The sequence below is a fragment of the Passer montanus genome, unplaced genomic scaffold (genome assembly GCF_014805655.1).
Source record: "Passer montanus isolate IOZ18808 unplaced genomic scaffold, ASM1480565v1 scaffold33, whole genome shotgun sequence".
NCBI lineage: Eukaryota > Metazoa > Chordata > Aves > Passeriformes > Passeridae > Passer > Passer montanus.
The window spans coordinates 8,156,999-8,174,332 of record NW_024368041.1 but is presented as its reverse complement, the minus strand read 5'-3'; the positions used below and the strand labels follow the sequence as shown (position 1 = coordinate 8,174,332).

Below are 17,334 nucleotides of genomic sequence, written 5' to 3'. Positions count from 1 at the left end.
TATTGTGTATTGTTAAAACCAAGAAATTAAGTTTCTGCTCTCCCAAAATGACCCTTCCAATTTCTCAATATCCCTTGGATTCATAATCTCTAATCTTCTGTCATTTTAACAATGATAAATGCTACTGCTCTCATTATGCAGTATTGTGCAATGCCTAAAAGAGCCAGTCATGGAAAGTCACCCAATTGTGAGACAAACATTTTATAATCTGTGTTTTGGAGAAAAGCAAGAGATGCCATTACAAATGTGGAGGTGTACAAGGAAACAATGATAATGACAAGGAAGGATCTCATTGTCAGAGGTTTTTAAGGATCCTCTAATGAGTATATGTAGATTTGCTGGAATACAAATTTTCTACTGTGCCAGCTTCTGCTGCTGGTGAAAAACAAGAGATTTTTCTGTATTTCCAGATACATTTCATGTATATAATTGTTTGGGGTTTTTTTTTCAGTGAAAGAAGCTTAATTTATTCACTTGCAACCATTACATAAGGAATGATGAAAATAAGAGGTGAAATCACCAAAATCCCATTAGGGATGAATAAACATTTTCGTTGTTTTTCATGTTACTCTAACCTGAAATTTGGATGTCATGTGTTTTCCAGATGCCATTATCTTCCAGCAGCGTCTCTCTTTGTGGGTTTTCAGGGTTCAAGAATTCCACGAGCTATTTTGGTTTTGCTGTGAAGTTTTCCAGTTAGAAAGTCAAGGCCATTGTGTTGTTCAGAAATGTCTGGGCCTATGGACTCTGTAAATCTGAATTAGCTCCATAGGCTCATTTTCCCCTGAAAATATCTTCAGGTGCAAGTTCAGCTTTTACACCAATTAAAATTCATTCAGTGACTGTACAGGAAGAAGGAGAATGCAGTGCAGACCTGGATGATGCAAAGGACTTTGTGGAGCCTGGATGATCCAGGTCACCATGACTCCAGTTTTGAAGTGACTCTGTTTCCAGTGTCTGTTTCCAAAAGTCTACATACAGTGAAGCTCCTACATCTTTGTTCATTCTGCCTCCCCCATCTCCATTTACTCTCCACAAGACTTGTAGACAAAATTTTCTGAAGTGTTTCAGAAAGTCAGGACTTTCAGTTGTATTTTCAGATCATCAAGGATGTGATTTTCTATTGTTATCCTTTTGTTTTTAAGCACCTGGGGTAGTTAAAAGTACATATTAGCATTTTCAATTGCAATGAATTTCCTAATTCTAATTACTCTATTATGAAAATGAGCAGCAGTGTGGCTACAAAGGAGAATTACTCCAGCAGTCATTGCTAATGATGTTTATGCACTTACCTGTATGGCTTTATCTGTGTGACCCCATTTGGAAATCCCAGCACCCTGTGGAACTGAGGGAACATCTGTGTCTACTTATTCCCCAGTTATCATAAAAAAAAAATTGAAATTTTTGTGAAAATCTAAAACATATCAGAGCTTTACATAAAGGAGTGGATAAGTACCTGAAAGACTTTATCATCAAAAGATTAAAATATCATAGAAACAAGCTGCAGGAGGTAGTACAGACAAATGTGTTGTAAAACCAGCCTCTGTTAAGCAGTTATTGATAAAATAATAAATTTAAATATTTTCTAATGAATTGTGGTTAGTGGCATGTTCTTAAGAGATGTATTTATATCAAGCAGCCAAATATGGCCACCAAAAATGTCCTCTTTGTTTTCAAAACATTGCAATTATGAATAAAAAACAAACATGAGTCTCTCAGTTTTCATAAATCCATTTTATTCCAACAATATCATAACTTGCTACCACCTGTTTGAAATTTTAATACTTTCATTTGATATCAAAAATGTTGACAACCAGTGCTATACTTTGTTAATGAACACTTCAAAGACACTGTCTTTGTTTTTAGTTTGATTTTGGTGTAAGGACACAGCAGGTAATTCTGCTTTCATCATATCTGGGCAATGAAAATAGATAGTCTAACTCACTTTCTTAATTAGCTACTGAAAACCCTTCAAAACCAATGAGTATGTAATTTCCCTCATTGTGAAAATGCTGTGAAATATCCTTAATGAAGAGCAGAAACCTGCATTAAATTTCTTTTTCATTTCTGTTTATGTGGATACAAAATCCCTAAGCTTTATATGAATGACATATTAAATCCAGACACATATTGAAATTATGGCTTTATGTAGAATTGCTTTCAATATATATCAGGCGTTCTCACCTGCTCTTTCTCCAGTCTTTACTTGAAATTTGCATAACATTTTAAACCCCGAAATACTACAATTTAGTTATAAAGAGTCTCTCAGATAACTTTGTAATGCTGCCTTTTCCTGCACCCCACATACATATGTCAAGTTATACATATCTGAAACAAACATTGTGTAGTGAAGTCAGGAATATTGTTGTGAAATAAAAATTATGCAGGAATATTTGACTAACTGAAGATGCAAATGAAGCCTTAAAGGGACTAGACAGGGAAAATCATAAAAGTTAAATGGCTAAAGTTATTACAGCTACGAGTCTATAAAAATCAGTCCAGCCCATACCCATTTCTCTTGTAATAAGATCACAACATTGCAGGACAGAAATTCACAGAAAAGGCATTTAGTCATAATTAGAAACTTCCCTGGTGTCATGACCACACTCCAAAACTGCTCTTGAGCAGAGACACTAATGAAGCCTGGACAAAGCAGTAGGAAAGCATGGATGGGAGGCAGCTTTCAAACTAAGCAAAGCTGTTAAACTGTATCTTACTAACATGAATAACCTGGGGTCTGGACTAACGTTTAGAAAACCCAATATATATCCTCTCTGAAACATTTTGTTTGCATTATTTCTAGCAGAGCACCTAATATCATTTCATATGGAAGTTGTTTGAGATCAGAGGGGAAAACAGTCCATATCTGCTGGACTTTTACATTCATCCTCTGGAGAGGTGTTCATTCTTGCTCTCAGTGTACAGGTTATGCATCATTCATGGAGAGAAAACTCTTTACCTTTTGCACAGAGCTCGCCAGCAAGACTGCTCAGCTCTTGCTGTGGTAAACAATTGGGAGGGAGTGAACTCAAATCAGAAACAAATCCTCCAGGTTCTATCTCTTGACAAGCCAAATGGAGAAAATTATTCTAATTTTAGCACTACATTTATGTCGTTTCAGTGCAGATACCTAGTTCTAGAAGTTACTAAAGGCACAACACATTAGTCATTTTAGTTGTACTGTTTAAATCCCTCTCCAAGACAGTCCTCAGCAAGCAGGCCCATTTCTCTCCAGAAATAATTTCCAATTTCACAGAGAGAAGGTCCTCTTATGTCAAAATGAGGGCCCTTCTTAACATCTTCCTTAATTCTTATGGAAATGTTCTTGGGCATCTCACACAGGGGCAGAGGAATTGCAGCTGAAGCCTGGAGGCAGGAGGGGAGGAGGGGAGCAAGCACTGCCTGCTTCCAGTCTTGCAAGGAGCATTCAGGCCAGAAGGTCCAGGCTGGTACCAAACCTGATCCACTGGGTTTCTAGGGATGCTTCCCATCAAGGTGGGACAAAGATGGGTGTCTGCAAGTTTTAATTATGGATTGAGTCAGACCAGTGAGGAGAAAGAAAACCTTCTCTACATGAAATGGTGTAATGAGAAGAGTCCCCTAAGAGAATACCCTACAGACAATTCCTCCCTGCAAGTCCTGCCACTGCCTTACCGAGCACCTACATTCCAGGTAATCTCTTTCTCATAGGGGGATTCCACAAATCCAACTAAAGCTCATTTTGAAAGTCAAAACAGTTTGGATATTGTTGCATTTGATCTGCATAAAGGATTAGAGCTCACCACCTGAAAGGACCATTTGTCCAGGTGAGAAGAGGATAGTTTTGTTTCCTAGGTGTTATCACACATTCTGTCTTTCTAGTATGGGTACCAGGGCTAGAAAATGAGAAGACAGCCCTTAGTCTTCAGAATAATCTGCTGTTGGCATATTTAGTCTCTTCTGCCTGAGATCTTTGGAAAAACTGTAATCCTGCCTTAATCTCTTTTTCCATTAAAAAAACTGTTCTGTTTGACCATTTGTTTCCTTCCACCTCTACTTCCAGAGGACTTTTTTTCACACTTTCCCTTACAACAAGCTCTGTTTCCCATGGCTTTAAGAAGCTCTCTGTAGATTGATGAACTCTAGTTTGTTTTTTGTTTTTATTTTTTTTAATTTTTTTTAAGCAGCTTACATGTTATAAAGGTTTTATCAAGCTCTCACAAAGCTAGAATTTAATCAACTGTCAGTACTTTGCAACCTCTAAAATAAAAGCAGATTGGAGTGGGATTGGAATGGACATTTTAAGAGGGTTAAGCACCATGAATCTGTAGATATATATACATATATATGTATGTAGGTATAAGTATATATATGTGTGTGTATATGCGTGTATATATAGTGGTAGTAAGAATATTAAAATCTCTCTAAATTGGTATGAGGATAAAGTTCAGATTTAGTTTAAAAAATAAATGAATAATCTTAATTTTAGAGAGCATATGGTCTTTATAAAAATAGTTTAATGTGATTAATATTTTTAAATTATGATCATAATAACTAAGCCTTTATTTTTAAAGGCCAAACAATAAACTCACAATTTAAAAAGAAAAGCTATGTAAATGTCTAGTTAGATATTACATTTTAGGGTTTTTTTTCCACTTGACAGAAACCAACTTGTTAACTGTGATGTTCTAAGTAAAGCTTCATATTTGTCCATACTTTCTTTTATCTTAGTACTTTTCTCTAAAGAACCATGGTCCCCACAGAAAATTTTTCTTCATGTTGACCCATCAGCATTTAGATGATCAAGCTCTAACATACTGGTTAATCCAACAAGAAAAGGAATGTGAAAAATTTATATTGTTTTTCACAATCAATCCATTTCCATATTCTGATTTAGTGGGTGACCTGTTTTCTAAATCCAATAATAGACTTTTCTTCCTTATTGTTGACAGGAAGAAATATTTACATGCACTTATGATTCTGTAGATACCAGGATGTATATTTACTACACCTTCTCTCAAAACGCCCCATTACTGAACCCATTTGCAGTAGAAAAGTCAGATTTTATATGTAGTACCTTCACATCCACTGCTGGTGTTTGTTTCTTGTCATCAAAGCATAACTTCCACATTTTTCTGTCAAGTCTAAGGTGAAATCAATATAAAAACTGTCTGCTGCCTTCTCTTCCATTCCTTGCAAATCCAGAGTTGTCAAATGGTCTCAAGCAGAATAATGAGATTTATAGTCAATGACAGAGAGAGAGGAGTCAGACACTGAATTCATATAAGGGAGAAATCCCAGTGTCAAATCTTCATGCATGGGAGCTTTCCCTAGAAAAAATTAGTGAGAAGGAAACCTCCTTCCTAGTAGATGGATTTTGGATTCACTGAGGATAAAACTCATGGGTGGTACTTTGATCTCCAAACCAGGTTGTTCAAATGTTGTGCTGGTCAACAGAGAACGAAACTGACAAGATTTTAGTGGCCTGTGTCTCCTCTGTTCTCAGATCTTTGCTAAGAGAGAGTTGTCTAAAAAAAAGAAAAGTGCCTTTTTCAGACCTGCCACCAACTAGTGACCCTTGCTGATGCATCAGGGAAGGGGACAGAAATGAAATTAGTAAGGAGGATGAAATAATTTCAGCCCCTTACAGTTATGAGACTTCTACCAGCTGGGCTGTCACACATTCCTCTTGGCTTAATAGAGAACTCCAAGCTCCAAAATCATCAAGTCAGTGCCTCTGCTCTGAATTTCTCATTCAGGATCAGAACTTTTAGTGTTCTAAGAAACTTCCCTTAGTGCCCTAAAAGGACTGTAGGAAGACTCTAAAATTAATGTCCTTACAAGACACTTAATTAATAGAGGGACTCTGTCGTCCAGGTAATGGTTTGAAATCATATAACCATAAGCAATACCAATTCCAAGATAAACAGAGTCAAGTTTGATGCCATTTCTGAGATAATTTAAGGTAAGTTAGAATATTTGGATAAACATTTATAAATAACCTAATGGTCCTTCATATGGATGCCATTTGGGTATGCTCTTATATGTTCTCAATATGTATTCTTCACATATATATTTGTAACTCTGTCAACATACTCTGTTGTATTAGTAGCTGGTTTTCCCAGTACTTTCCTCTGGGCTTTCCCTGAGCAGAAAGACAAAACAAATTCCAGAGTTCCAATCCCCAGGAGGTAGAAGGTTCTGTGCCATCTTGGTTCTTCCTGGAAACCAAGGCTGAGAACAACTCATTGAGATTCATTCTTATGGACAAAGTACAGCTAGTGCTGAAGGAGAGGCTCCAGAGAAGGGGTTTTACCTGGGGGGAAAAGCATCACCCCTTGTCCTCCTGACTGGTGCTTTTTATCAATTATGCTAATTTCCTACAATCTATGAATGTGTACTCATCCCTGTAGGAGTGGGCTTTTGTGGACACCTTTCCATAACTGCCCCTGAAGGCCTTCATTAAAGATCTCCTTTTATATTACCTCCTTACTAAAATTATCTCGAGTTTCATTTCCAGGTTGGGCAAAAGGCAACAATGCATTCATTCAGTATTCACCTTCCCATCTACAAGCCTATTCAAAGGGGTTTGATTTTCAGGTGGTGACTACTTCTCCCACCTACTGAAAGGAAGATTTATCCTGCTTGTTCTGTTTAGTACTGGAGTCTTGTAATTCTCTGACAAGGTGCATCCCTTGTTTTGACCAGAAAATATGACCTTGTGGCTCTTATTCATCTTGGTGTCTGCAGTGATTTAGTCATAGAAATAAAAGGCACAAAATCTTTCTTTATGATATTTTCTATGTCATTAGCTGCCATGAATACTCCTGACAGATGTGTATTTTGCTGAAGTTGTCTAGAAATTTTCAAAACAGCTCAAAAAAAGGAAAAAATGGAAAAAGAGACATGCAAATCTATAGAAAAAAGAACCAGTACAGAAGAATTAAATGAAGATTTAACAGCAGATAAGTCAAAGCTATTCCAGAGAAGCACAGCACAATAAGCATTAAAGTCAGATGGTGCCATTCTGATATTTTTAGAACAAATTTGAATTGTAGGACTTATTTTGTGATCATTTTCTATCCCAGTAAAACAAGGAAAAGCTTAAGATTATGCTTTTATGAAATCAGTATTGTGTCTATCTCTCCTGTTCCTTAGCTCTGACTCTGGCCTTCCTTGCAAATAACTGAAATTTATGGAAGACAATACACCAGAAGATAGTACAAAGCTTTTTGTCATAATATGGGTCTTATTTCCATATAAATATTTTTTTCTGAATATTTGTCTTCTGCGCTATTGTTTAACAAAGAATAAATTTTTAAAATCATCATGATATATGGAAGAAACAAAATTAAGAATATAAAATATGCCTTTCCATTATTAGATGAGTCTAATGGGTTACTCTGGGGCTGGAGAGTATCACTTGCTCAGTTCAGGGATCCCCAACAATAAGTAGGACATTGACCTTTTGGAGAAAATCTAGAGGAGAGTCATGAAGATGATGAGAGAGCTGGGACACTTCTCCTATTAAGAAAGGTGGAGAAATTTGAAATTGTTCAGTCTGGGGAAAAGAAGCCCACGGGGAAACCTGATAGAACCTCCCAGTGCCTAAAAGGGCTACAAGAGAGATGGAGAAGGACTTTTGACTAGGGCATACAGTGGTAGGACAAGGGGCAATGTCTTCAAACTGAAAGAGAGTAGGTTGAGATTGTTATTAGGAAGAAATTCCTGACTGTGAGGGTGGTGAAGCACAGGAACAGGTTGCCCAGGGAAGTTGTGGCTGCCCCTTGACTGGAAGTTGGATGGGACTTTGAGCAACTTGGTCCAGAAAAAGGTTCTCCTGCCCATGGCCAGGAGATGGTAACTGACTGATCTTGAACATCTGTTCCAACTCAAACTATTGCATGGTTCTATGATAAATGTTCATGTCTACAAGGTAGGGCAGTAATACAAATTGTTTTGTAACTCCTGCTTTTCACCACCCATCTTTCTAACATGGTTGGGTTTCACAATGAAATGTAAATCTAACATGCTCTTCATTCAGAAGATAAAAAACATATATAAGGGTTCAGAGGACCTGGAATTATTAACAATTTCGTGAATTCAATACAATCACTTAATTTGAGAGAACTTAATTTGAGACCTGTAGATCCTACTGCCTAAGTTAAAACACAACTCAAATAAACAAAGCACTATCAGGAGATTGTTTCATGATGTGCTCCCACACACTTCTGTGCAAGTTAGTGGTGCTCATGTGGCCTTATGATAAAATGGTTCATTGTACCTGTGCCATAGTGTAATTACTGCCTGCAGTTAGCAGTTAGCTTCATGACCAACTGTGTTACTTCAAAAAAAATTTTTTTGAAGTATTTTTGTAAATATTTTGAAGAGGAATAATTATTTTTTATTAAATAAACCTGCATCAGCAATAACATGTATCATCAAAAAAAAAAATACAGGGAGTGTTGTTTTATCAATTCCCAGTATGTTACAGGATAAGCTACATATTTATGAAGCCAAAATTATACTGGGAAGGCATAAAACCCCCAAACTGGCATCCCTGGAATCATCCTTCTACATCTCAGGAACAGCAGGGTCAGGAGGCACTAAGATTGTGATCTCCTTACAGGGCCAACTGGGCAATAAAAAAGACACCTCCTTTTACACCTGACAGTAGACTGTTAGTCATCACACCCTGCCAAGATTTTGGCTTCAGGTATTGAATCATCAAACCATTCCCTATCCAGCTAAAACAAAGGTACCAGCAGTACCTTGCCGTTCCTCCCTTCAGCCTGTGCTATGAATATTGTTTTATGCTGGTTTGGAAAACAGCATAGAGGAAACAATTTAATAGCATGTCCTTCATACAAGAATTGTGTGGAAATAACTTTTTCCTACTTTCATTGCCACGAACTTTGCAACATCTCATTAGACGCTTTCATGAAGGGTTTACTTTCATTCAATCTCATAAATACTGGGTTATCAGTTTGTTTGAGATTCAAGATATGTTTCATAGGCAAAAGCTAAACAAAAGGAGACTCGAAGACCTTCTGTGTTATCTGGCCTTGTTTCTCTTTGAAAACAGCAGATACCTAAATGGAGCATGTGGCCAAGGATGGGATAATTTTTGTTGGATAATGGTTGTTGGAATTAAAATAAAGAAAAGTTAATATTGCTCATATCAAACATTGCAGAAGTAAGTAGTAAAAGTTAAAGGCAGCCTCATAACCCCACTAGTCTGCATGAATTAGGTACTGCAGTAATTTCAGTAATTTTTAATTAACTCCCATTGTCTTGATGAGACACAAGAAAGAACAACTGCAAAAAGACTGTCCATTGTATACTTAGTAAGCACAAAGGAATTTCTCTTCAGAGCAGTTCATCATAATAAGAGGTGCTAATTTCCATTTTCTAGAGTGGCACCTACAATAATTACATCTATTCCGAACATGGTCAGATTTGCAGTACAAAACAATACAATTTTTATTGACTTCCCTTAATTGTAATAAAAGCTCATGTACTGCAGAAAGATTAAAACTACTCCTGCTCTGAATGGCCTTTTTTACATCCTATTAAGTTCAGTGTTTAAGACAATAAAACACCTCTGATATTAATTTTAAATGTTGTTAAAGATAAGCTTGATGGTTCTGGAAAAATGATTCTTAAAAATCAAGATGAAAAATGTTAAACAGTTTCTCGAGAGCATCTATGGTTAAACACTTCTGGGGTACGCCCACTCCAATTTTTCACAAGTGTCTTGGGAACAGCCATAAGCAGCATGATTCCAAACCCAGATTACTCCCACGACTTCTCTGTTGCCTCCCCCTTTTGATGGTACATGCAGGGGAAGAACTTCTTCCTGAACTCACCTGTCACTCAAGAGGGGTTTTTTGTGCCTTGCCAAAGCAATCCCTCATAAAAATTATGTGGGACAAATAAAAGTCTAAACCATTTAAGTGGAGCTTGTGCATGGAGCCTTTGCACACAGCAGACCCTGCAGTGGTGATTCCCTCACATGACCTGCAGAGAAACCTCGGGGCATTTGACCTTTCTCTTAGCAATTTCCTCCAGATCCCAAACTGCTTGTACACGTTTTGTGCTTGTTGGAGTTTTGGTCTCTTTGATCAGCCCAAGTGGAAAGGTCTCTCATTTTTATTCACAAGACTGAGGCCTCCTGCACTGGTTAATTGACTGTTCTCAAAAACTGCTGCAAAGGTCATTATTTATTCATCAGGGACATGTCCCACTTCTCCATGAATATGCCTACCTGTGTTTGTGCAGTTGTAAGCACTGGTGCCCCCATATTTCAGTACAAGTGACTCAAGGGATCAGTGCATGCAGACCACAGCAAAGCTGTGCAACAAAGACTGATTATTGCAGATCATTAAAAACAGTAAATGGGCCTTAGAGGCAGTATCAATGTTAAATTGCAGTCTTGGGACTTTAAGTAGATGTGGGTGACTCATGAAGTTAATTTCCTTATCATTGCAGGATTTGTTTCACTGTTGCTAACTTTTCCTGAAGGAGTAGATTGGGTAGGAGTCAGCTCCATATTTGACACCTCCTAAACTAAGTGACTACACACTCTACATCTATGAACTCCTACTACCATGGACTGAGATCTAGTCAAAACAGGCAACAGAACCCAAAGAGACCCACAGTGACACCACAGGAGTAATTTACTCAGCTGAGTATCACTCCAGATTCATTGGATTATATGGAAGTTTGGGCATAACTACCTTAGAGTCACAAAAATCAGGTGTCTGAATGCAGACCTGAATTCTACCATCAATTTGTTACATTTAGTGATTTCTGTTGGCTTTTTTCTTTACCATAGTTATTCTTCATGTTAAAGGTACTTTTCAAATTTATTTACTCTAAACTCTATCTGCTCCATCTTAAAGACTGTGGTTGATTCATGTTATTAGAATAGTTCACCAGCTCTTTTCTAGCATTCCTTTGTTGCTATTTTCTTTCTTCTATGTCTTTTCTCTTGAGCAAATATATCTCTGCTCCTTTTCAAACCACTCATCACTGCTGCTTTGAATTGTCTCCACTTAGCCCACTGCTCACCTAGTAACCTTTCGAAAGATTTGGGTGATGGAGTTTCCTTCACCCTAAAGTTCACAACATTTTATTAGGGTTTTCTCTGTAAGAGAAGGAAATGTTTCTCATGTGTTACCCTCCAGATCTGAAAATGCCTTCCAAGAGAGACTGACTAGAAATGTAAGGACCTGTGATCATGTAAATAGTAAGGTACAGAGGACAATAAAAGATTGACATTTTTCTTTTGCCTAGGATTAGCTACTGCTTTCTTGTACATGACCTGCACACCTTTGCGCTGTTCTTCTGTGCCACAGTATCTAAATCTGTGAAATAGGAGCAATAGTATTTAAGTATCTTGAAGGGGAGTCATGTGGCAAGGATCTTTATATCAAGGGAAGAGTGATATGACACTCATTCTTGAATAACTGAAAATCTTTCTTAACTGTTGGACTGAAGAAAAGTGACGTGAAAGACCTCTGAAAAAGGACATATTTTGGTCCAGAGAACACTAGAATCAGCTGTAGGAAAAGAAAGAATGGAAATTATCTATACTAGAGCCCAGTTTGGAGAAGAAGCCTGGTTCAGCATCCCCACCATCTTGTCAGTGTGGTGTGAGGTAAGAGTAGCTGGGCATAGCAAGGGACAGCTGATGCCCACAGAGCGCAAAAAAATTTCTGTCATTTGAATGTTTCAGTTCCAGAGAATTTGAATGTTTCAGTTCCAGAGAATTGATGGTAACTGAAGTTCCTCAAAAAGTATCTATAGATACACACTTAAATGCTGTTTTTCTTGAAGTGCCCTTCCTTAGCACAACATACATCATGCAGAATAGTGACATGAGCTGTTCATGAACCTTCAGTTGTGATTCTGACAAAGGCTCATCAAACCCTTCAGTATTAATGGAGGAGGGCTGCTACAGAGACAAAGTAATTAACCTCAGTTTTACGGGTCATTGCCAGATCTTATGTGCAGACAAGAACATTTAACTCACCTTAATGAGTAGCATGAAGGTTAAGATATCAAATGTTCTAGGCACATTTTTCTTGGCTTAGTGAACATGTGCCAAGCCAACTATGTTTTATTTTAAATAAACTTTCTAGAGGCAATCTCAATACCCCCTTAGGTAAGTACAAATAAGGAATGTAAGATTTTACTTTTGGGAAAGAAAAGTACATTCTCTATTTAAGTCATATATGTATGAAGGAACTGATTTTTTTTTTTAATGTTCACTTATCATAGAGTGCATAAATAGTTCAATAACAACCAGGATTTCTGTTTATTTTCTTTTGTTTTTAATCTCCTTTTTTAAAAAAATTTGTCTTCCAGTTTGTCATCCTTCATGGATAAGCTAGGAAATAACATGTTTCTTTTTACTGTGAAAAAATTTAGTATTATTCTGAACACATCTTCGCAAGAAGTCATTGGACACTTTATTAATACGACTTCTGAAATATTGATCTGATTTGTTCAGAAGGTGGTTTTATTTTTTGGTCATATTGAGCGATGTATCTTGATAGTGAAGGAATAAGAAAATCTAAGTGCCTTCTATCACAGGAAGCTCAAGGACACAGAATTTTAAAAATATTTCTGGCTCCTAGACTATCAATCAGCAGCCCTTTGCAAACATGCCATCTTAAGAAACCATGGGACATTTGCTTGTGTAATATTTAGCTGCGGGCTAAATATTCCTGTGAAACCTGGTTTGCAGGGGTATGAAGGACCTCCTAAGGGACTGGTTTGCTTCTTGCTATCACAAGCATCACATCCAGTGTTTACACATCAGAAGAATGAAGGATAGCAGAATTCCCAGGTGGAAAGGGTGGAAGAAAGCCAAAACAAAGCAGATGTGCTAAAATTAGAACCATCCTGTATGGGGAAACAGAAAGTCTGAGCTTGGCTATTTCCCAAAATAAAGGAGGATCTCGCTGCATTATAGTTCACAGCCTACCCTATATCAGCCAACACTCACGTAATTTTTTGTCTCTTCCTCACAAAGGCAAGTCTTGATTTAGCAAAGGTTTGTTGAATAGGTGGATAAATTGAATATTAGGAGATTTTCAGTTCTCTCATATTCTGTCCGCATGTTATGCAGGAAGGAGTGCCTTTTTGGAGGGGGGTTTAACACTCCAGTGCTCCACTGGTGAAACACTCCAGTGCTCCAGTGCAGCTTTTGGCAGATTTTGTTCTCCCCTGTTAAACAAACAAACAGTTCACCTCAGCTGGTGCTGCCATCCAGACAAATGGAGGTGTTTACCCACAACGTGTTCCCATCAGAGCTGAAGATTGTTTACTAACTGCTGACAAAAACTGCTCAGAGTGAGAATTCTTCATGATCTACACTGTGAAATTGTAAGTTAGCAGTGATATCACTTCCTATGAAAGCTAGGAAGGGATTCCTTCATTTATTTAGATGTTTCATCTATGGCAGCATTTCATCCATATGACATTGAATCCTGCTGGCATAAAATAATTATTTTCATGATTGGTTTCCTTGTCTTTCTCATTCCACCCATCATTCCTCTTTGTTTTTTCTTGTTTTCGCTGAACAAATTTTCATTCTTGAGAAGAGACATAGCACACAGCCTGTATACTATGAGGTTATTTTACATCCTCCTGATATCAAGTTGCCTCAAAACAAATTCAGCATCTGTTTCTTTGACAGAAAAGGCTGGAGGAGAGGAGAGGAGAGGAGAGGAGAGGAGAGGACTTTATTCATCTGTGTGTTCTGTAGTCTACATATGTGCTTGATTTGGAAGTTAGTATCTGGTTTTCCCTAGACATATCCTATTTTCCAAAATGTTGTTTGAAATTTGGTTATAAATACATTACATACATGGTAGTAACATTAACTTCTTTAGTTCAATAACAATTCAGTATTTGAAATCCTGTAATACAAAAGAAAAGTAAAAAATTGTACCTTTGGTTCAGAGTGATTGGGAGTGATAAATTCCAATACTGAACAAAGATTTCTAATCTGAAAAAAAAGGGAGACTGAGGGCAAGAGGACACAATAACAGTATTTTGATACAGAAGGATTATTACAGAGAAAGCAGCAGTCAATAATTATCCATGTCCAATTTGAAAGGATAAAAAGAAGTTTTAATTTGCAGAGAAACAGATTTGGGTTGGATACTTGCAAAAATCTGTCAAAGCTGTTAAATTGATGAGCCACTGAAGTCAGTCTAAAATCTCTCTGGGGATGATCTAGGGCTTTCATGAAAGAACTTGATTACTTTTTGAGGGCTTGCCTGGCTATACTAAGATGTGGTTAGTTAGAACACAGTGCTAATAACCACGATTCCAGGTCCAATCCCCATATAGCCCAGTCACTTAAGATCCTTGGGGGTTCCTTCCAACTGAGAATATTTGGTGAAATTCTGTGAAAATTCTGGGGTTAAGTATATTATGACAGGGCTGGAAACAGCACTTGTGTGGATATGTATATATCTTTATACACTAATGCTAGAAGTATATGTGCACTAGTATGCACTGATACACTGTGTTTGCACACTAATAATAAACTAATATACATGGATACTCTACTAGTATGCATTATAAATAAACATGTGTGTATATATATAAACATATGTCTCAAATATTTACTCTTCCTGAGTGTTCTTGAAACACAGACAAACTTAATTAGAAACGTTGGATATGTTATCCAGTCTTCCTAGTCAAGAGAACTGGTTTGAATGAGCATGTGAGCTCATTTTATTCTTTCTTACCTAAACCAGAGGTATCCTGGACTCTGGACTCAGGCTGATAAAGTGATTTATCACAAATGGCCTGAGCTAGAATTTTTAGACAGGAGGGTCATGTCTTAACCAGTTGTCCAGATCCTCAAGCAGGGCATTGTGAAATACCAGTTCAGACTGATACTGGTTTTCTCTTTGTTTCAGGAACGGCTGGTGCTCTCTGTGTTACCTCGGTTTGTAGTCCTGGAAATGATAAATGATATGACCAATGTAGAAGATGAACATTTGCAGCACCAGTTCCATAAGATCTACATTCATCGTTACGAGAATGTCAGGTGGGTGAAGTAGCCTTTCTGTAATATTTAAGATCTCAGACATTGCTAAATTACTCTTGTCTGAGGGTTTCCCTTCTGTTGCTTTATTCATCCATGAATCAAAAAATTAGTGTACCCTTGTTTAATATTTGAGCAGAGGAGCATTTTGACGCCGCCTTCTACTCATCAGGATGGCTGGATGCCATGGCAATGGCAAAACCCATTTGAACTAAACACTGGGTCTGGACCATTTGTGGTTTTTTCTCATTTTTTTTCACTTTTTATCACACTCAGTTCACTTAAGTGGTCAGGATTGCACTGGAAGGGGAGCCCTTCCTACATGTGGACACATATTCTGCCCCAACCTGGTGGTTCATCCCACACACTGAAAAATGAGATGAAGACTTGTAAGATGTTCTCAAAGATGGTTTTGTGGTTCCTCTGCTCTATAGCCATTTTCATTTAATCAGTCTTATGATTTTCTTAATCTTTATTCTTCTCTCTAAATTTTTTCTTTCCTGAAATAAGTTATCGGAAGGGTGATAATTATCCTGTAAGCTGCTACTCAAGGTAATTAGTCCTAATTGTACATTACACCAGAGTGATCAACTTCTACTCCATGATATTACATATTCTTGGTTTTATTGTATTTCCTGATAATCAGAATATTTTGTCAAGCCAATACCTTTTTCCATAAGCCTTTCCCAAAACAAGAGGGTAAATCATTGAGTGATCATCTTTGAAATCATCATTGAAGGAAGTGCAAAATAAGCATGGATATGATGGTAGATAAATTTCTTGGGAAGCAAGTACTTTGCCTTTCGATGAAAACAAAGTATAACTTTGTCTGGAGAAGTCCAATAAAAATAATTTGCACTTCTGCAGAAGAATAAGTTGATTATCTGCTTCTTCTGTGGCCATGCAGTAGCTCAGATATGTTATTTTATTAAATCTGATTGAAAGTTTATATCATAAAGATTTATCTTTATATCATAAAGTTTATATCATTTATCATAAAGGTTTGAGTTGCACTAAATTAAAATGTCTTCCATTAACCTTTTTCATACTCAGAGTAAGTGTTGCTGTAGAAGAATCAAAATATGGAGAAGATGGCCCTTTTGCTTTAATGGAAAAGGGTTGTAGACAGGGTGAGAAGTGGAAACATATTTTATGCTTGAAAATGATTTTAAATTAAAATTCTGTATGCTTTAAAATACAGATACTGGTTGGCTTCTATACATGCTGCCAGAAACTAGATAACTTCAAAACAAGGTTTCATTCACCTTATTTTGTTTCTTAAATGTTCAGCACTGAATACTACCTAAACCAATGCTATATGAATCCTTAAAAGTAATATCCAGTTAGAAATTTTTTTGGGTTTGAAAATTAAAGGGCTAGAAAATAGTAATTTGAACATCTTATTAGCATAAATTTAGTCTATTATTACTATTCATTACTCTTTGCATAGCTTGGTACTTTACCTTTTCATTTTATTACTTCTCACTGGTAAAAATCTCACCAAGTTTGTAAGCATTTTGTTTAAACCTCACCCAATCCTTTACCAGTCCATACATTTGAAGAAGTGTTATCAGTCAACCTGATCATTACTGTATTTCTTATTGGTTACATTAGTAATTCTCAGACACTGTCAAGTTGTGATCTTGTTCACCACAAGTCATCAGATAAAGTGAAAAAAAGCATCTGGTACTCAGTTTGTAACACCAGTAATTGCTAAACTTTCAATTGCTAACGAGGTTTGTGCCAGAATGATGAGTGTCTTTTCGAGCATCACTGCTTTATGAGGTAGCCAATACTTTCTTTGTCTAATAATTACTGAGCTACTACATGCTTTGCTCTGGGTGGTATCTTGCACACCACAGACTTCGTGTGTGTTTATGTTTCTCTGTATTCAGATGTTGTCATTCTAGGCACAGTGAGCAGCCAAAAGGCAAGAAAAATAACCAGATATTCAAACACAGGTTAGAAGTTTGTTTGCAAGTATTTTGTTAATGGAGATCCTACGACAATTTCAGGCACACAAGCTGATACACCTAAATTCAAAGTACGATCACACTAGGCGCCCTGCAAAGTCAGTAGAATGAAAAAGGAATTATTCAATTAAAGATTCATACCTTATAAAGAGAGCACTAGAGTTCTAACTCAGGTACTGCTGTCACATGCCTAAAATGAGACTAAACAAAACAGGTCTTAGCCTGGTGTATCAAGACTGTCACAGATTTGCATGATTCCTATTTTTAGCAAAACATTTTCTCACTCTTAGTAGTATTTTTTTTAGTTTC

The 17,334-nt window shown here is 37.0% G+C and overlaps 1 protein-coding gene across 2 annotated transcripts in view; it reads left to right on the top strand.

Annotated features, from left to right (window-relative positions):
• Positions 1-17,334, top strand: part of ADCY8 (adenylate cyclase 8) — a 116,971-nt gene that overhangs the window by 33,468 nt on the left and 66,169 nt on the right. For both annotated transcript variants that reach the window (XM_039715494.1, XM_039715493.1), the window contains exon 3: positions 14,925-15,055. In XM_039715494.1, the coding sequence (XP_039571428.1) occupies positions 14,925-15,055 (131 nt within the window). The remainder of the gene's footprint in view (positions 1-14,924; positions 15,056-17,334) is intronic.